At 39.2% G+C, this 20,398-nt stretch overlaps 1 protein-coding gene across 2 annotated transcripts; it reads left to right on the top strand.

The window, feature by feature from the left end:
- Nucleotides 1–429: 429 nt before the first annotated feature.
- On the top strand, nt 430–19,871 carry LOC137180187 (MORN repeat-containing protein 4-like). Of its 2 annotated transcripts, none has more exons than XM_067585474.1 (5): nt 430–569; nt 2,999–3,073; nt 12,794–12,908; nt 15,300–15,409; nt 18,585–19,871. In XM_067585474.1, the coding sequence occupies exons 2-5, from the start codon at nt 3,007–3,009 to the stop codon at nt 18,752–18,754; spliced, it is 462 nt and encodes a 153-aa protein (XP_067441575.1). In that variant the 5' UTR covers nt 430–569; nt 2,999–3,006; the 3' UTR covers nt 18,755–19,871. The 2 variants fall into 2 exon arrangements, with proteins under 2 accessions (XP_067441575.1, XP_067441574.1); XM_067585473.1 differs by having other exon boundaries at nt 431–569; nt 3,002–3,073.
- Nucleotides 19,872–20,398: the final 527 nt, after the last annotated feature.

Raw genomic sequence — 20,398 nt, 5'->3', positions numbered from 1 at the left:
TGGGTCACCTTGATTCTACCACCCACCCATCCACCCTCCTCCTCCTCCTCCTCAGCTTTTTATTGAATTAAACCCTTACTGGCTTTGAATCCATATCACCTCATTTAACAGACCCTCACCACCTCAGTGCAGCTGTTTTAGCGCACAGGGAGAACAATAAATCAAGTTCCATAAAACTCGCCAAAACGCAGGCCTAATCACCAAATTGAAACATGAAATGACACGGTATCATTAAAAGAGAACCTCGCTGCCGCTTTATAATCCTACAGAGACGGTGGGCAGCACATAAAAAGGCAAGGGCAAACGTTTTAACGGAGGAGCACTCCGGCTAATTAAGTCGTTGAACCCGTTGCCCTCGACAAAGATGTCTCCCATGGAGGGCTGGACAGCAGGAAAGAGCAACCAATAGAGGGTCGCTTTGAAAAGAGGTGGAGGAAAAGCGGACAATCGGAGCGCGGCACCTTGGAGAGACGCTGAGGCAACAGAGAGGAACAGAAATCCTCCAACTGCCGTGTTGTTGTCAGTGATGTAGAGAAAAAAAAGGACTGAATTGCTCTTTAATAAAACAGGTAAACCGTTTATTTTATTCCTGCTCCCTGTGTGTGTGTGTGTCTATGTGTGTGTGTGTATGTGCGTGTGTGTGTGTGTGTGTGTTTCGGAGGCTGGCAGCGTCATGCCGGCAGGATGAAAGGGATTAGGGCGCCGTTACTGTGGCAACATTAGATGGAGGGATACACACTCCTCCTCCCGTCTAATCTGACAGCGTGCCTGATGGCATTTGTGCAATTATTCAGCCTAATAAACGGGCTTTAGATGTTTTTCTCTCTTATTGCGAAGCCTAAAATGTTTCTTTCATGCTCCTGTCGGCGGCAGTTTGTCTGTAGCCTCATTTTTTTTTTTTTGAAACAACAGGAAAGAGGGGAGAGCCTTCACAGAACCACAATAAACACAGCTGTTTAAAGGGTAGGTTCACCGTTTTTTTTTAAGTCTGTCTTAAAACAGGTGTCCATGTGAACAGTGAAAGAGGTTTTTATCGCTGTAATCATTCCTAAAAGATCCTTCAAATGTGCTTTCAATGTAAGTGATGGTCAGTATGAATGAGAGGAATGATTATAGGCACCCGAATATTGTTTTAAGACAGACTTGAAAAATTGTGAACCTGTCCTTTAACAATTGTAGGTGTGTTTGAGTAAAACTGAATACTGAAAGTGGCATACAGCTATGATAAACACAGACAAGAGACAGAGGAGGTCTCTCAACACAAATAAGAGGTGTAAATGAGTTAAAGGGGACATATCATGCACATTTACAGGTCTGTATTTTAAGTCTGGGGCTCTACTGGAATATCTTTGCATGATTTACAGTTCAAAAAAATATTTATCTTATACTGGTCCTTTATGTTCTGACTGGTCAAGCTCTTGGAATCAGCTCCTCCGGAGACTTCCGCCAGCTCTGTAGGCTACGTCAACAAACAACAGTAGTAGGGTTTCACTTCTTTTTCTAGTTCTTAACTTAAAATGTCAACTTCTCAAATACATGCATACATGTTAGAGCTGGAATCTGATCCGAAACATGAGAGCAAACAACTCAAACAACTCATGGAAAGACCTTAGCAACAACCTTAGCAACAAAGGCCGTCAATGGGCGTGTGCGACGAGCCGACGTTAGCTTGTCGGCAAGGTAGGAAAAAGTGTTGAGAGCAGGTTGAAGCCCTTTTGACTTGCATTTCAACATATGTTCCCCTCAAGTTTTGGAACTTTGACCATGTTTGTCACAGATAGTGTAAAAATAACAGAAAATCACAAAAAGCATAATATGTCCCCTTAAACTTCTGACATGCTAGTGTGCTAGCGGTCAACTAGCATAGCTGTTTTCTAAATTATATAGAAGTGACAGAAATGTTTATCTGCCACCTGTGCAGGTTCTGCATCAAGTAAACCGACTGGTTTGACTGTATGAAGCAGAGAGAGAAGGTTGTTACTTCAACTGGCTGCAACTTGGCTGCAATTTACAATTATTTTCATAATCGATTAATCTGTCTGATCTATAAAATGATGAAAAATGTGGATCAGCATTTCCCAAAACCCAAGGTGACATCCTCAAATGTCTTCTTTTGTCTCGGCAAACAGTCAACAACACATAGATATTCAGTTTACCATCATAGACGACTAAAGAAACTAGAAAATATTCACATTTGAGAAGCTGGAATCAGAGAATTTGGGATATTCTTCTTTAAAATACACTCAGAACGATTAATCGATTACCAAAATAGTTGGCGATTCATTTTCTGTCCGTCAACTTATCAATTAATTGACTAATTGTTGCAGCTCTGCTTTAAACCCATCTGACACCTTTGCAATGAACTTCAACTGCTGAAAATTAAATGTCAGCAATTTGTTAATTGATTAATTGTGCAGGTCATTTATCAAAATGCCAAATATTCCCTGTTTCCACTTGCTTGAGGTCTGTGTTTAAAATCACAGTAAATAAAATCTTTTCAGGTTTTGGGCTTTTGCTCAAATGAAACGAACAATTTGAAGGCATCACATTGAGCTTTGGGATATTCTCATGTTGATTTTTCAATGTTGTTTAACATTTTAAAGCTTAAACAGATTACAAGACAATGGGGAATAATGCTAATGCTCTTGTGTCTGAATGGGAGCAAATCCCTGCAGCTGGTCACATGTGGGTGTAATGTTCAGGTGTCCACATACTTCTACAGTGTATCTTTACTTCCCTCTGAGGTTGTGCAGTGGAAAGTTTTCATTATAGTTTGTTGAACCAAAGTGGGGTTGTTGGGGCTGTGTAGGTTCTGTGGTCGGTGCTGCAAACACACTGCAGCGTTCAAAAACTAGCAATTAACCCTCGGCGGGTTGAAAGGTGGACACATTATTAGATGAACTCTCAGCTCTCTATGTGTGTGTGTCACAATGTCAGAGCTACAGGTGAATAGCTCCAGATCATGATGGTGGTTTGTGATTGTCGCTGTGTGTGCCAGCAGGACCCATGACCCTGACACGAGGTTCCTTCACCTACTCCAACGGCGAGGAGTACCACGGCGAATGGAAAGAAGGCAAGATTGATCTTCTCAATCACCCATTCATACTCCATCCATCACCGGCCACATTTGCATGCACAGCAGAAGTGTTGCTATGTGATTAAGGCAATAATGCATGTAAGGCAGAGCCTGCATGTAAATACCACACTTGTATTTGATTCATTTAATAATGCTCTTAGCTGAAGTAAGCATAATCACAGTAACATATGTGGAGTGCTCAGACTTTATTTGCATGTACAAACACCGATAGGGACATGTATAGAGCTTAGTGCTGTTTCTGGATCCGACGTAACGTTGAGTATGTGCTCGGCTCGCTGTATGGAAAGTGGAAAGGAAGTCAGTACTGGATTATTTCTATTAGGAGGAGAGCAAGGAGACAAATACTGCAAGGTATGGATATCACCTAGTTTTTCGGCAGGTGTAAGCACTGTCAGGGTAACATTTTTGGACAAAAGGAGGGTAAATCTTCCAGAACATTTCCAGAAATGTAAATGGAATCAGTTTAGGCAAATGTCACTGTGTCATTATTCCAAGTGTTTTCTGAACTGACGCTCTTATGGGGAGTTATCAACAGGATTATGTAATTTGTCTGTGCTTAAACCAAATCACTGTTTAAATATAATGTTGTGGTCAAGGTTTGGGCTCAAAAACCACTTGGATTACTTGGATTGGTTTAGGGAAACGTCATGGTTTGGATTAAAATGGTTAGGGGATCTTCATTGTCATGGTTACGTTAACAACCACGATGGTTGAGTTTTGGGGAAGATCTTGGTTTAAAAAAAAAAAACATTGTACACTTGTGGTTGGAAACGGGAAATGAACAGCAATCATTCATTTAAAGTGTTTAAAGTCTGATGTTTTGTTGACCTTTCCAACCACCCCGACTTCCTCCCTACGCAGACTTTGTCACTCTACAATAACATCACCTGGTTTCCTCCTTTTGCTCCCGTCATTATTAATGCGGCTGCTAGAGGGCTTTGTCACTTGAACATGAATATATGATGTTTTGGGGCGCTTGCATAAAGGCCTGATCCTGACGTTGTTCTTGGGAGGACTGACTCCAAATGGCAGGTGAATCTTCTCCAGTATCTGGTTCTTCTTAATCCTCCTGGGCAGTCACGAGGCCGACAACAGTGATTTATCAGAGTCACTAAGAAAAGTCTCTTATGTCGTTAGAACATAAAAAATGAGAGTCAGCTGTATAACCGGTATGTCAAAGGAATTTGTATTTAAAAGTATCTTAAGTATCTAAAAGAGAAACTGAGAAGGTGGGTCATTGTCTAGTTAATACATGTACTGCAGTCTTAAAAAACTATTTACATATCTGTAGTTTGACAATCCGTCAGAGCCCCTTTCCAGCATGCTGATACAAGCTTTCCCCAGAGGGCTGAGCAGTGTGATGCCCCAATAATTGGAGCAAACCCTCCAGTCTTCTGTTTTAACGGTAATCTACCACCTACCTTCAACTGCCAGTCAATCCAGTCCAACAACACACCCTCATCATTAAACGACCACGTGGGTCGATTGTACCTGCACTCCAGAACGACCCATAGGAGCGTTTTCAGGAGCATAATATGCATCTTTACAAAACCTTTATGAATCACTGTTTAAATATAATGATGTTTGGATGGACCAGCCATGGACCAGCCCTATAACCATGGTTGTCTATGAGTGAGTGAGTGATAAAGTTGGCGGTCAACCTGCTGTTGCTCTTTAAAAATGAATGGGCGTTAGATGATGGAAGCGGAGGGCAGCAGTGTTTCCTGCTCTGACGCTCTCAGCTCTGGTGTTAAAGACAATCAGTGAAGTCTTGTTTAAACAGACGCATACCAACGTCTCTGCGTTTCCTCCTCTACCGTCCAGTGTGATCGACTCTCCAGCTGGTAGCGTTGTCAGCAGCCGGCGGAAGAGACGCTCCGCAGTGCGTTTGGATTTTATAACTGAACTAAATACCAGGATGTAAGCTTTTTATTTCTCTGATGTAAAACATGAGACACATGTAGGCTGTTATATCAGTTTAGTGTGGGGTGGCTGCTCTGCAGGTGCGCTTGATTTGACTGTAACTGCGGTAACCAGGTGGAGATAAGCCTCCTGAATTTGCAACCAAAATGTTGTCAAAACTTTCATTTACAATTTCCATCACAGCCTCCATGATCATCAACCAGGAAAGAGGCAGAAAAAAGTGCATAGAGGGAGAGCACACAGTTAAAGCAACCCAAATAACCATCACTCTGATAAAACACTCAATGCAGAGTGAAACAGATGAAAGAGCAGGGGGAGTAAACAGATAGATAATTAAAATAGTTATAATTAGACAAGTTCAAACATCCCAAGATATGAGTGGAAAGTATTGTTCTTGCAACTGCATTTATAACCTTTTTTTTTTCACTCAAACGTAGCATAACCATGTCATGTGATGCTACTTCAGTACACTTTAACAACAAATATTACTGGAACCACTACAGATGAACATTTAATATCCAGGAATTCACATTATAAACACTACAACTGAGTATCCTTAACAAATTGGCCACAATTTCACACATTGACCATACACGGTTCAGCCATATACTAAGTTTTGACCTTGTTTATGGTGTGACGACGCTGTGGTTAAGGTCTGGTTAGGCTTGTCATAAAGAGAGGCAAGACACAATAATCGTTCAACTGGCGATAACAGTGAACACTTTCTGTCTCTCCGAAGGCATGAATGATGTGGCAACGGGCTGTACACATGACAAGTGATGGAAGTAGTTGTGTGGAGGCTGAAAAAAAGAGAGCTTACACAAGAAAAAACATGCTTCACTGTGCAGAATGATGTATGTGCAGTTTGTTTTCACATTCATCTGCTGAAAGTGGAAAGTTTCTTTGTGCTCACCTTAAATCTGAGTTGAAGGCCTACCTACCTATAGGCGCGATTTGTGACCTCACAACTAGTTTGGAGCCAATTGTGGTCCAGTATGCAACTTATGTAAGTGTGATGTGGATGCTTGAAGCTTCAAGTGCACATTCACTGAGAATGGACTTTACAAGGAAGTACACGTCTTGCATCCAGCAGTTAAACCATTGAAATGATTGATTCAAGATTTGGCAATGAGGGAGAAGGAGTTGATGTCATTTAAAGGGAAAAACCATATCAAATACAATTTTATATGTCTTAAAACATGTGTTGATAAGATCTTTTAGGAGAGAAGCTCAAGCCCTGCTCACTTTCTTGCCTTCGAACTCCTGGCAAATGCATTGCTGCATGAAGGGAGCCTGCTTGTCACATGATAGGATTTGGAAAATTACAAAAATTTCCAGAGGCAGCTCCCCCAATTCTGATGTCAGAAAGGTTTGGGAGAACTGGGTTTCAAACAGTGTTTGACTATCCAACAAGTAAGTAAGTAGCTTGTCGGCCAGATCCCTCAAAGGGTTCCTTTCCCAGTTACACCTACTCTTGTGGGTGATGTGTCCACATGGCACCCTATATTATTTCTTCAGGTTTAGCCTTACCAGACCCCATAGGTACAATCTCAGCCACCAGGCACCACTATTGTGAGCTCCCTATGAGGCCTGGTTCACAGAGGAGACAGGCTAGGTCACTCGTTCCCAAAGATACCAACCTAAAGAGCACTGTATTAGTATAACTCCTCATCTGGGACCATTTTTCCTTGGGAAATCCTACCAAGAGCTATTGCCCCTGACAACAAAGCTCCCAGGGACCTCCACCGCGATTCTCTGAGGGCTATATGTGAGTCCAGTCTTTATAGAATTGAAGGAACAGTTCATTTTCCAAAAAGAAAGTTCAGTCATTCAGAAAATCCAGGATCTTACTCATTCCTTAAGTTATCAACATGAAAAATAGGCGACACGTCCACATTTGCAGCACCTGGTAATGTTACATTTGCTCACCTTTTTGTTGGTGTGCATATTCTTGTAGTTTGCAGCTGTTTTGTTGCCAAGTTTTGTCTAATTCTCAGTGGATTGTAGATGAATTTAATCCATAAATCTCTTATTATCATTAATAGTGCTATGGGTAAAGCAGCTAAATCAATTTTGGGCAGCAGTAGATAGTGCTTTACTAATCAGGAACTACAGTGTGTCGTTCTGCAGATGCATGCAGGTCAACTTTGCATTTACTGACAAAAATATAATACATTTTGTCCCATCACATATTGACCATTTATCCTTACAGATGCCCCCAAGTGGTGTTTGTTCTTATTTAGAAAACAGCACCAGCAGAGAGTGAGAGGGACTGGATTTACACTTGATTTATGGATATATACCATTTTTATTTTAAAAATGGTTCTAAAAAAGTTACTTGTAGCAGCTTGGAGGAGAGTGTACTGTAAGTTAGTCACCACAGTAAAACTAGTTGGCTTTTAAATGAACCTGCACGCTCACACAAACAGATTGAATCTAATACGCAAGAAAAAAAAAACAGAAAAAGGTGTGAAACTGAATTCTGTAACTACAAGCATATCTACACACACACACATATGCACACACAGACCATCTGGTGCCAGTGAACCTGCTGAGATAGGATATCACACCACCTAAACCAGTATTTTCAGTTTGACAAAAACACTTAGACAACCTTTAGGGCAAGGTTAAACAAAGAACAAAAGCTTCGCAATGAAGCGGGTGCAAGGCTGCGGGGGGGAAACATATGGTCGCTGCACAGTTAGCAAAAAACTGTTAAACTGGTTTGGGTGTGATGCACTGATATGTGCAGGTTTTAGTACACAGCAGTGTCTAGTTTTAGCACAGACGTCTCTAAGTGATGTCTGGAGAAATTAATCCACAAATAAAACCGATGCAGCTCTGTGCAGTCTGTTCAGAAGACAGGAACTCGTTCATTATTTTCTTCAAAATACATGTTAGAAACATTCAAAAGCATGAATATGGAAGTTCATTCTTGACCTTAGAAACATGTATCTGTGATAAAATTATAAACACAAGGTTCACTTACTGTATATTATTCCAGAGCTCTTGACCAGCTCTTGAAGAAAAGCTGTGAGATACAGTCGAAACCTCGTAAAAAAAGTTTTGGTTTTTGTTTGTTTTGCATCTTCAACAATGTTCATTTGGCCCACTTTCCTTGAAATATGCATGTTTTAACATTTAGAGTATTTGTTTGACTATATCTTGGAATGGAGTCGCAACAATTAGTTGTAAATCGATTAGTTGATTGACAGAAAATTAATTGCCAACTATTTTGGTAGTTGATTTATTGTTTTGAGTTATTTTTAAGCCAAAATTAGCTGGTTCCAGCTTCTTAAACGTGAATATTTTCAGGTTTCTTTAATCCTCTATGATAGTAAACACATTATCTGGGTTATGGACTGTTGTTTGGAACAAAACAAAACATTTTAAGTTGCATCTTTGGCTTTTGGGGAACAATGATTGAAATTTTTAACCATTTTCTGACATTTTATTGACCAAACAACTAATCGATTAATTGAAAATAATTGTTAGTTGCAGCCCCTTTCTGGCAATAACTTCTGTTACGGTTTCACTTATTTCCTTGTATTTTACACCTGCTGTTTATAACATTTTATTTAAGTATCTTTCTCCACTTTGTAAAGTTCCTTGTGTAAACAGAGCTGAAGTGCTTCAGGGAATATATATTGTAACACTTTCCATTTCTTTTCCTACGACACAGTTATTCTCTGGCATTTCCAAAATATGCATAATTGCGCATTCACATGTGGATTTCAACACTACAAGTTGAATGAACGCTGCTGACGTTGCTCTGTAATAAGTACAGTGTGCATCGGGAAGTGTTGTCATGAACACAGATTGATGCGTGTCGTGCATCGTGTCTCTGCGTCCATGCATGCAAAGTCACTGTTTGCACACAAACATGTATGTCAGACAGAGGTCTACGGTGTCACATGAATAATTCAGCAGAGAGCGCCGGTTGAAGACAGGCCCGGGGGCTATCAGGTTACAGGAAGTAGGCTGGGTACATCCACACAACAGCCGAGGCACAGCCAGAAGCCATTTACTACTGTACTTTGCCCGTGTGGTCATTTAACATCTATGCATTACCGCTATTGATTGACATAAAAGCTGGACAAATTCAGCTAAACCATAATTAGCTGGAGACTGTGACCCAACAGAGAGATTGGAGAGAGGCGTTACTAAGAAGCTGAACGACAGATTAGAGTCTGTCTGGAGGGATCAAATCCAAAGAGACGAAGAGGAAATTACTGTCCCTTGCTGGAGTAGTCCGCTGCTAATCTGTCCCTTCAGTAAAAAGTAAACTGTTAGCTTCATAGCGGTCTGTAAAACTCTTACACTGGTGCCACTTGATTTTGATTATATTCAATAATACCATTCATACTATGACAGCGCTCCTCTAGTGCTTGATTGAAGGGACCGCTCTTGGCGTTCGTGGCCAGACTGCGACCTCTTTGACACTCCACAGATTGTTATATTTGAGTGGGCAGTCCGTGAAATTTTTGCCTCCAGCTCTCACTCGCTTGTCAGGGCTCTCCACTGGTTGAAGAGTTGGATTTAAGCCCCTGCTGGCCCTCTTCTTCACCCATATATATATATATGTATATATGTACTTAATGGAGTCCGGCTTGATGTTTCAGAAGAGGGGAAAGACTTTGAAAATGGAATGCAGAGCTCCAGATTTAGTTTCGGCCAAATCTCTTCTCCAAATCTCCCGTGAAAACCCTGCCGAGATTAGGCAGAGAGCAGCACTTTAAGCAGCCCTGACAGATGGACCGCCTAATTTACTTTGCCATTAGCTGGGAGCAAGGGAGAACACTCACTAGCCTTACCCCTTGCCTCACCCCCCTGCCAAGCAGCCCGCCCCCTCCTCCTGTAAATCCCAATCCGCTGTTAGGGTTTCCCCCCTCCTCCTCCAGATCTTCCCCTCTCCTCTCTACCAGTTCCATGCCACTTGGCGAGCTCACAGTAAATCCTATTCCTCGCTTACAGCTGCTACGAGGAACCCAGGATCTCCTCAGCTCGTGTCCAACTGTGCCTCACATCCAGTTATTCTCCTAATTCCTGCTGGGTCTGCTAATAGATGTTGGCAAGGAGAAATGCTCCTTCCACTGCCATCCTCCTGATCCTGGAAATTAGTCACAGAATTAAGGGAGGGAGGGGAGGGGAAATTGAGTCTCACCTCACTGAGAACATGTTAAGAGGTGAAAAATTAAAAAAGAGTGATTCACCTTTTCTCAGTTAGCACCAATTATGGATCTGCAGTTAAACAGCTAATTACAAAATTTGAGTTAAAAGAAAAACACCTGTCTTCTTCAACTGCCTAAAATCACTTGCACACCTTTTAATAAGGTTCTTAAAATCTTTAATGTGGTGAGATTTAACCAACAGGTTGTCTGAACATTATTGGATGGGTTTACTAGCATTTTTGTATTCATTTAATGACAACAAAGTATCTTTTGAGGCTTGCTGCTGTCTTGTAAAATAGCTTGAAGTCAGATCTAAATTTGTGCGCCATCACGGAGCCTGAGTGAAGCTGAGGGAAGAAAGAGCCATCAGGAACCGCAATGATCATGAAAGGCCAAGAGACCTGTTCATTAAGCAAATTTGCTCAATACATACCTTCTTTTTGCCTCAACAGGTTCTATTAATAAGTTGGACTGGAAAAAAAAGCCATTTAGATTAGACTGTCTTTTGAATTGATCGACTTCGGATTTCTAAAGATTATTGGAGCCAATTCCCAAATGTTGAGAAATCCTTTGTGAATCAGGATTGGTTTTAAACTGGATGCATGTTTCAGTTAATCCGTCATTGGCAAATGGAAACGTCCATTTATCCCATATAAGAGAGAACAGTTCTTGGATGCTGAGATGGATGTGTGTAGTGGATACATGGAGATGTTGAGCAGACACCTACCAGCACTAAGAACATCCCAATTCAGACATCATGGATCACTTCCTTGTCTCCTTGAAATTACCTTCATATACGTTTTGTAAGAAATGTAATGCTGGCTGAATGACGTTTTCGCAACATAATGAGAAAATGTTGTTAATCGACGTATTTGGTAATGTGCAGAAATGTTGATGAACGTGAATGCACAGCGTGAAATGTACAGAAACAAAGTTTTTGGGGGGTAAAATATCTGATCTTGCACTACAGTATCAGCTTGTAGTGATTCATGGCAAAGTGTGATGTGAAAAGACTCATCAACTCTGAAAAATAATGTCTAGATAAAGAACACATGAGATACTGTTGATGATAGGAGTCATAAGAAACTTGGCCTCCAAAGTTTGTTTGTTTTCAAGGAAAGAATCAACTGTGCTTTAGAAATATGTGTGGATTTCAATTCAGTCTGGTTCAAATACGACTATAAAACCTCTCTCAGCTGTTGTATATTCTGTATAATTACAACAATACAAACAGAAATTCTAACCGATGCAACAAGATTGTTTTGTTTTCCAGTTTATCGGCTGTTCTGACTCAAGTGTGGGACACAAACATGTCAAATCAACTCTTATAGACTTTACTTTTGTTTTTCCAATCCCATCCTTGGGGAAAAGGAAATGTAAATGTAACAAAGAAACAGGATATTTTCTGTCATTCACTCAACAAACCATAATATCTTAGAAGGCCAAATAACCTCAATTATTATCAAGGTTTCATATTCAGTTATTTTCACTTCATAATAGCTTATTTTAAAGGCTTTATTTAGCTTACCTTCAACACACGGGAGCTGATTGGTCCTTTTTGAGAAACAAAAATAACTACAGAGACCGATGTGATGTGAATTTCTATACAACTCTATACAAGCAGACAAACGACCCGAGGAGTCGTCACGATAACAGAACCGCAACACATGAAAATACACAAAAAACACATAGTAATAACAGAACGGATTAACCTAAGAATGCTAATACTGACATTTGAGAGTTAAAAGAAACAATAGCAATAGTAAAGAAAGCATCCAGTATGATTTATTTCATGCATTCATGCTTTTGGTGTCCGGTTATTTTAGTTTTTGAACTTCAAACTTCGTTATCTGGTTTCTGTTTACCTTCGTTTGAACTTTTTTCATCTCTCCGGAGCTGTTGAGATGATTTAATGAGCCTCTTTGGGTTCCCACATCTCACAAGTGGAATAAAATACTCCTTAAAAAGAAGTATTTAATTATTTTTATTTAAAGCAACTATAGTCACGTATGAGTTGTCAGTGTGTAATGTGTTGGTCGTCGCTCGTACTGATGAACCTACAGAGAATTATCAGCGACTCTGCAGCTCCTCTCGACTTTACGGAGGTTCAGCTCATTGTTTATCTGTCCGGCTGCAACTTTACTGTTCTGGTTCACTCTCAGGGCTCTCATAACGCTGTTTCAGTCGCAGCAGACAGCTGTTTTCAGAGAAAAAGGGCTAAACAGCAAACAGACACAGTTAGCTGTAGACTAGCTGGTGAACATAGTGGAGCATTTAGCAGCTAAAGAGCCAGATATTTCCCTCATGAGTTGGTAGAGAGTAAAAACAGAGCTAAAAGAGAGTGAATATTGGACTTACATTCACCAGGTGGACTGAAACACGACTCCAAATGAAGGATAATGTTGCTTCGTAGCTGCTCGATGTGGAAATAAGTAACTGTTCAACTTAAAAGATGATGATATGTCAGGTGTTGTGTTCACATCTTGTTTCTGCTGCCCCCAAGTGGCCAAAAAAAATCTGTTAATGTAGGTTTAAATGAACTAAACTTAAGTTGTCACAAGCGGTCAGACTGTATCTCAGCTCTGTGTGTTTGCGGATGCAGGTCTGCGTCACGGCCTGGGTCAGCTGACCTTCAGCGACGGGACGTGTTACACCGGTCAGTTTGAGAACGGCCTCTTCAACGGCTGCGGGGTTCTGGTCTTCACCGACGGCTCCAGGTCTGTACTTCATCTGCTGACCTCTTTACAATAAAATCTCTCTCTCTCTTTAAAAAAAAAAAAGATGTTCAGAAAGCTGATAAGATAAACAGAGAAGGAAAGAAAGTTCAGATCAGTTCGTTCAACAAAACCACATGTAGATTTACAACCTCCGAGTTGTTTGAGTGCTCTCGCTTTTAAAATTTTGAATATCAGATTGAAGGTTTTTTTGCTGTGAGGATCATTCCAGAGCAGAAAGCAGCATTTGTTTCTTTTATTTTATTTTTTTTTTTATTAGCAAATTTAATTAAAGGCTTCAGGTCTGGGACCATAAAAGATATTTCAGGCATGTCAGGCATTCAGATTTCATTACTTAAGAGTTTTTCATTCGCTCGTCTTTGTCTCATCGGAGGTGAAATGTTCAAGTGCAGTTAAAGATGTTTAGGAACCAAAAGTGTGGGCTCTTCAAGGTCCTCCATTGATGTTTTTTTTCCAAGGTGTTTGATGAATGCCCCAATGAAAATCTGTCTTTTGAGTATTAAATACTTTAGCTCATTGGCTACGGACTTGAAAAGAGGCTCTGAAAAGTTTTTTAGCTTGTTACGGTTACCATGGATTCCAGTGAAAAACCCCCAGACTTTCAGTGTTATTTAAGAAAGTAATATTCATTATACGCTGGTGAACTGTCAGTGTTCAGGCCACTAAGTCATAATTCCCCTTTTTATCTAGAAATCAAAATGAAAAGCAGGTGAATGTCACCGTTTGCTTTGGTGTTTCTTACTTCAAGTATGACTCTAATTAAACGGTTTTTAAATCACTTCTGCTTTCACTTATTGATTATTATTTGCCGTTAACAATAATTCTTATGGAGCAAAAATGGTGCTTCCTTCTTTTCCTGCAAATGTTTGACATTGAAATGATAGTGCGCATAGTGTTCACGCTGTATGTGTGTGTGTGTTCAGGCACTTTGATTCACACCGTTTTATCTCAGCTCTGTTAACCTTTGTGGAACTGAAAGCTCTTAATAATGCAGCAAATACAAGACAGAACAGGTTTAATTTCTGCTTTGTGAAAAGGTACTTTTACTTACTGTTGGGAGGATGTTATCTGTCTCGCATGCTTACAAAAATTCATGAGGTACAGTATTATGGATGAGTTTGTTGCACTGCATCACATTAAGCCTATATTATTATTATTATTATTATTATTATTAATGTATCATATCTTCAGTTAGTTATACTGTGGTTTCCAGTCAAAGCATCCACCCCCCTCTCCTCTCTCCTGCTCTGCATCTTCTTCTTGTTTTTCAACTTGTGCAGCTTTTAGGTTTGTGGCAGGTTTTTCTTGCCGTAATCGTTCCTCCTGTTCATAATGTTTATAATGTAATTACAATGTAAGTGATGGGAGACAAAATCCACAATTCTCCTTCTGTGCAAAAATGTATTTAAAAGTTTATCTGAAGCTAATCTGAAGCTTCAGCGTCTTTCAACGTTAGTCTTTTTAGTGCCAGAGTTTCTCTTTTTGTTACTATACTTCCACCGCAGCTCAACAGGGAAACACAAAGAGGGAAGTTGATGCTAAAAAGACTGTAAATGTGTCAGATATCCACTTGATGTGACTAACTCAGACTGATGAAGCCTCATATAAGCTTCACATTAACTTGCATAAAATGTGTGGATTTTGGCCTCAGTCAGTTGCAAAGAGGATCTTTTAATATCCAGTATGAACAGGAGGAATAAAAATTGTGAAAAAGAAAATAAACTGAATTAAATGCATTTTACATTCTTAAAAACAGAGCTGAAAACTGTCCAAGTTGAGCTGTGTTTCATTTTTTCTGCTGCCATTCTACGTTTCAAATGATATAAGTTTAAGGAAAACTTTGTGCAATTTTGACTTGTCACAAAAACTTGATGCCATTTAACACTTTCATACTTAAAACTCCAAACATTCAAGGCAAATATTACGACAACAACAGCAGTGACTGTTACTCTATAAGCATTCCTGATACTTTCTTTCTCCTCTCTGCTCTGCTCTTCGTTCTTTAATCTCCTGCCTACTCAAAAATTTCACTTATTTGTACTTGAATCTGACAAAACACTTCTAACAAAATATGCTTTGAGGAGCTTTGAGATGTGTATGTACCGCTTCAGCATGATTTGGTCACATGATCACAGCCAGGAAGACAATAATGGTTGATGTTGAAACTTGAAACCTTCAAAGGTGAAGTAGAAGCAGTTTGAAACAAAAAAAGCATTTGTGAATTACAAAACAGACAAAAATTGTTATTCAAAGAGTATTTTTACATGTCTTTAAAGATATTTTATAAATCTGCTGTCAGAGTGCTCGCCGTGTTTGGAAACGTTGGTCTTTTTTCCGCTGGTGAAACGTGTTTGTATGTGAATGTTTTGTCAGGTATGAAGGTGAATTCGTTCAGGGGAAATTTCAAGGCTCCGGCGTCTTCACTCGCTTCGACGGGATGAGGTTTGAGGGCGAGTTTAAAGGCGGATGTGTGGATGGTTACGGTAAGACTTCACCACTCAAACAAAGATATTTCATTGATGCAGTGGGAAGATCAAAACTTTTAAATTTTAAAAGGCTCTGAACAACAAAAAACCTTGTATTCCTTATCAGTGTTTCAGCTTGTGAACCTTTGTTACTTGCTGTACTTTATTATGATTTCATGCTTTTTATAATTGTGTGAACTCACGTGTCTTAAAGAGGAATCTACCAGTCTCACACTGTTACAGCACCGGGTTCATCTGTCTGTGCTCTTTGTTCTGATACCAAACGTTTTAAATACTTTTAAATTATATTAAACAGCGATACGTGTTAATTGTCTGGTCTGAAGCCCCCCCCCCCCCCCCCCGTGTGTCTGGGCTCGGGAGTCTCTGGAGGTAATCAACACATTTTTATTTGAAGGCTGCTGGGTGGCGAGGGAGGAACAATGTGTCACCGTGACAACTGGCTAATTTTTGTGCTTATAAAAATAGAGATGAAACATAAAGATTCCTTCACTTCCTCTCTGAGTTATAACAAGCTGAAATGAGAGCCAAGAGGTTGTTTTTTTTTTTTTTTTTTTAAAGGAAGGGCTTCATTCCTAAATGTGTTTTTTATGCAGTTTTCAGTTAACCATTAACACAGGTTCAGGTAACAGTTGAGCCATTATATGATGGAAACAAGAACTCAAGATAAGAGAAGCATAAACGAGACCGAGTTAAAGCCTCAGCTTATATATATATATGTGTGTGTGTGTGTGTGTGTGTGTGTATATATATAAGGGAACATCCGTCACCCTCTTGAAATATTTTTATGGTTTTGGCTGCATTTTGGCCCAAACAGCGGTGACGGTTGAAGGAGAGAAATCCAAAAGAATGCCAGAAAATTTCCACAGCACTTTGTCTTTTATGATGAAAAAACAACAAGCACCAAGAAGAAATTGCTGATTAAACCAAAAGCTCTTTGAAGTTTGTGTAGTTAGTTTTTATATCCGCCTTCATGCCAAACACACCAATAATTTACTAGACTTGCATTTTCCAGTAATACAGAAAAGATACCAGAAGAACAGAAAAGTTACAACATTATAAGTTTATTTATGTGGAAAAGTTCCAAATAAGCTTTAAACTAAAAAGTTTATCCTTTCTCCAAGTAACTGGCTCATTTAAATGGTTTGTATGTGCACAGCAAACTCAGTCTTTGTGCATCATAATCATCTATAGCGATGGCTGAAGAGCAAAACCTCCAATCTGAAAAATGCGCTTTTTTGAGAAAACTTGTTTAAAAGCATTAAAAGCAGAATGCTGTTTGTTAAGGTTCATAATTTTTCCTTTCTCTCATTCTCTACTTTTCCTTTCCTGCTAACCTAGACCCTGCTACTTCTTCTTCTACATATTTAAGTCTAACTGGAATCTGCCTGCAACAAAAGTCTTACTGTCAATGCAAATTTAATGAAAGTTTATTGGCTGTCCAGGATTATACAGAATATCGATGGCCGAAGGAGCAAAACCTCCTATCTGAAAAATGCACATTTTCAGGCATATAACATAAAGCATTCTGCAAGAAAACAACAGGTTTTTTTTAGTTTTCTCAAAAAAGCGCATTTTGCAGATAGGAGGTTTTGCTCTTCGGCCAATCTGAAAAATGCGCTTTTTTGAGAAAACTTGTTTAAAAGCATTTCTTGCAGAATGCTATTTGTTAAGGACACCCAATACATAATACACTGTTTTTGGGCTGTATTACTATATTATGTGGTATTGCTTATGGTATGTTTGTATGGTTATTACAGTATTGTTAACACATAATATAGTAATTTAGTCCAAAAACAGTGTATTATGTATTGGGTGTCCTTAACAAATAGCATTCTGCAAGGCAACAACAGGTTTTTTTTTAGTTTTCTCAAGAAAGTGCATTTTTCATATAAGAGGTTTTGCTCTTCCGCCACCGATATATAAGTTATTCACTCCTGCACAACTGCAAGATTTCTTCCGTTGGGTCACTGTTGAAAATAAAATGTTACTACACACTTGATATCCACATGTTATTCTTTATGCAAAACATGCTTCTTGTTCCAAGAATCTCAATAAGTTCTAGAGATATGATGTGTGTCTGTGAAATATGTCAATTATCACAATTTTGATTAGTGTTACATTCATGTTTGTCTTCTGCTGCAACTTCAAATCTGATTTTCTTCTACTTTCTTCTACTTGCAACATTTCGACTCGACAAAATTATGTGCATGTATAATGAACTCGCATTAACAGATACAATTAGTAGGAAACACAGTGCCACCAGGTTTCCCAATGTTTTGGCAAATAAGCCTGATTAACATTTTAATAGTTACGTTTAGGCAAATCAAAGCTCCATAAGATAATTGGAAAAAAGTCGACAGTGACTCGAAGCAAAAAAACAGGATGTGTTAACCTTTCCGATGTTTAAACATGTTTTTTTTTTTCTACTACTACGTCACTTGGATGTTTGAGCTTCTCTGTGCAGATTGATGTAGAGTTTGTTTTCACATTTATTTGCTGAAGGAGGAAAAGGAGGAAGTTTTCTCTGTTCTCCCCTTAAATCTGAGTTTAAGACGTGTTCGTACATGCATGATTCATGACATTACAAATAGTTTGGAGCCAATCATGGTTCAGTGCACGTACAGTGAGAACAGACTTTACAGTGAGCCAGGTATATTTATAGATGCTGGAGTTTTTTGTCAAACTATATCAGTTACATGATTATTAGACAACTTTTTTTGAAATCAGAATAATTTTTTATATGTCTTAAACCATGTCTGGAGGGGATCTTTAACCAATAGCGTGATATTTCTCTCACTTAATCAAGTATTTTAGCGGCCTAAGCGTACAAACACTTTTAAGGATGCAGGCTGCAAACCTCTGTGTGTGTCTGGAGTTAAAATCCTCTGCTTTGTAACCTCAACCATCCACCATGACTTCCTCCTTTTGATTTCTTCATATTTCCTGTATTGGAAACAACATTGACAATGAACATATGCAGCTGGGAAATTCAACCTTGTACTCCCCCAAATATGGAGGATACAACAGGTTTACATTTGTGACTTCACTGTTCCAGCAACTACCACTCATTCTTGGTGGAAAGTGGTGCTTATGATAGAGATTCAGTATGTTAAATGCTTTATTTATTTAAAGCTAGCTCCTATCTGCTTTGACGATATACTGTCTGGTCCAGGAGTGCTGTCGTTTGCGGACGGAGGCCCCGGCGGTGGTGGCGGCGGTGGTGGCGGCAGCAGCCATGAGGGCCTGTTTGAGACCAACCAGCTGATAAGGAGGGAGAACAGTCAGGGCGCCGTGCAGAGAGCGCAGGCGGCAGCCGCCAAGGCCCGCGCTCTGGCCATGTGACCCGAACTACAACACCCACAATGCCCCGGTGCCAGGATCATCCTCCTCCTATCATTCTCCTCTCGGTTTGAGCAGCTGATTGTTATTTATGAAGAGATTAACTCACTTTTCTTCTTTCTTATTGTATTTTATTTTCATGCCTGTGACTTGCAGTATTCCCTGGAGTACAACCCGACGGCTCCAGGAAGTTAATATGAGGTTTATATAATTCTATTTAATTGCGTTTCAGTTAGAGAGCCACTGATTTACGATCAGCTGAGTCCAACATAGATTTAGTGTTCAGTCAACTCACTGGTGCTAAATATGCTTCAGGGTCAGCTAACCTGACAAAACACAACTCTGGATTCAAAAAGTGCATACGGACATTTCCAAATAAGCATCGATTTGGTGACTTTAATGTCAAAGATGATCTTGATAAATGGGTTCAAACTGGGCTGAATTTGGTTTAAAGTTGGTTTTTTTTTAGATGTCAGATACCTTAATGAATCCCTCGTTGTACATAATTAAATTCAGCTTCCAACATTTGCAAGTAATTGAAGTTGTCTGAAAGATTTTTGTTGGATGAGAAAGAAGGAACAACTTTTTGTGATAATCTAACTAATTAATTAGCTGAAAATGAGATGAGCTGCAAAATATATGGGTTGTGTGTGACACGTTAGGAGAACAGTTGTAGCCTAGTTTGCACACCTTTTTTTAAAAAAAAAAAAAGCTACTTGATACAACTTGTGGAAATCCCAAGTTAATAAGCTTAAACTATTGATATGATGAGCAACTTTATTGTCTGACAAATCTTTAATGGATAAAATATTAACCAGATATTGAACATATGAATTAACGGTGATTAGCAACAGCTGATCTAATCCTGCTGCTGGTAATGTTTGAGATGTTTTAACTGGTGAAAGTGACGATCAGCACTGATTAAAAATGATCAATAAGAGATTTATTAGCATCAGAGAACTTTGCCAACCAGGAACCGGATTCAACTTTGAATTAGAACATTTAACCTGCTACATATTGAAATACAGTCATTTAAATACTCATTTAAAAAAGGTTATATATATAACACTTTGTTTTACAAGTCTGTAATTTCCTTATAATAAAGGAATAATCTCAATAATTTCCTGGGAAGTTTCCTTGAAAGAACTGTGTCATTTAGTACTAATTAAGGCAGAAACAGAGACGGGCTTTGAATTGTTACACTTTCAATTAATTCATTCCAATTAACTTATTAATTGCTAACATGACCTACAGAGTTTTTTACGGCAGTGCAGCAAAAGTCAGCTGAGCATGGAAAAAATCAATATATACGCCAAAATAAAACTTCCAATAATAACTGAAAGTTGAAAAAACTAAACTTTATCTCCTTTTTCTCTATATTTATCACCAAGTTGCTTAGTTCTCTCCATCAAACATCCAAGGATTAGATAAAGCATCACCAAATTTAGCCGAGTTCAGACATCAAGACATATTTTGACCTTCAAATCACCAAACCAGTGCTTACTGGGTTTCCTGCCTTCCTGTTTAAAGACACATTTTGTTCTGACCTCTTATTGGTGCTCAGGTATCAGAACATGAACTGTTTACTGAATGTTAACAACATATCAGAAGGATGTAGACCTCGCCTGAAGAAATATGTCAACAGTA

Source organism: Thunnus thynnus, chromosome 3 (assembly GCF_963924715.1).
Source record: "Thunnus thynnus chromosome 3, fThuThy2.1, whole genome shotgun sequence".
Taxonomy (NCBI): domain Eukaryota; kingdom Metazoa; phylum Chordata; class Actinopteri; order Scombriformes; family Scombridae; genus Thunnus; species Thunnus thynnus.
Note: the sequence above shows the minus strand (reverse complement) of the source record. Positions and strands in the feature narration are given on the sequence as shown.

What these genes read in the sequence shown, in the direction of transcription:
- LOC137180187 (XM_067585474.1), top strand. Translation starts at nt 3,007, where the DNA reads ATGACCCTGACACGAGGTTCCTTCACCTACTCCAACGGCGAGGAGTAC. An exon ending in CCACGGCGAATGGAAAGAAG is followed by an intron (nt 3,074 to 12,793) that starts GCAAGATTGATC and finishes TTGCGGATGCAG; the next exon opens with GTCTGCGTCACGGCCTGGGT. An exon ending in CGGATGTGTGGATGGTTACG is followed by an intron (nt 15,410 to 18,584) that starts GTAAGACTTCAC and finishes TGTCTGGTCCAG; the next exon opens with GAGTGCTGTCGTTTGCGGAC.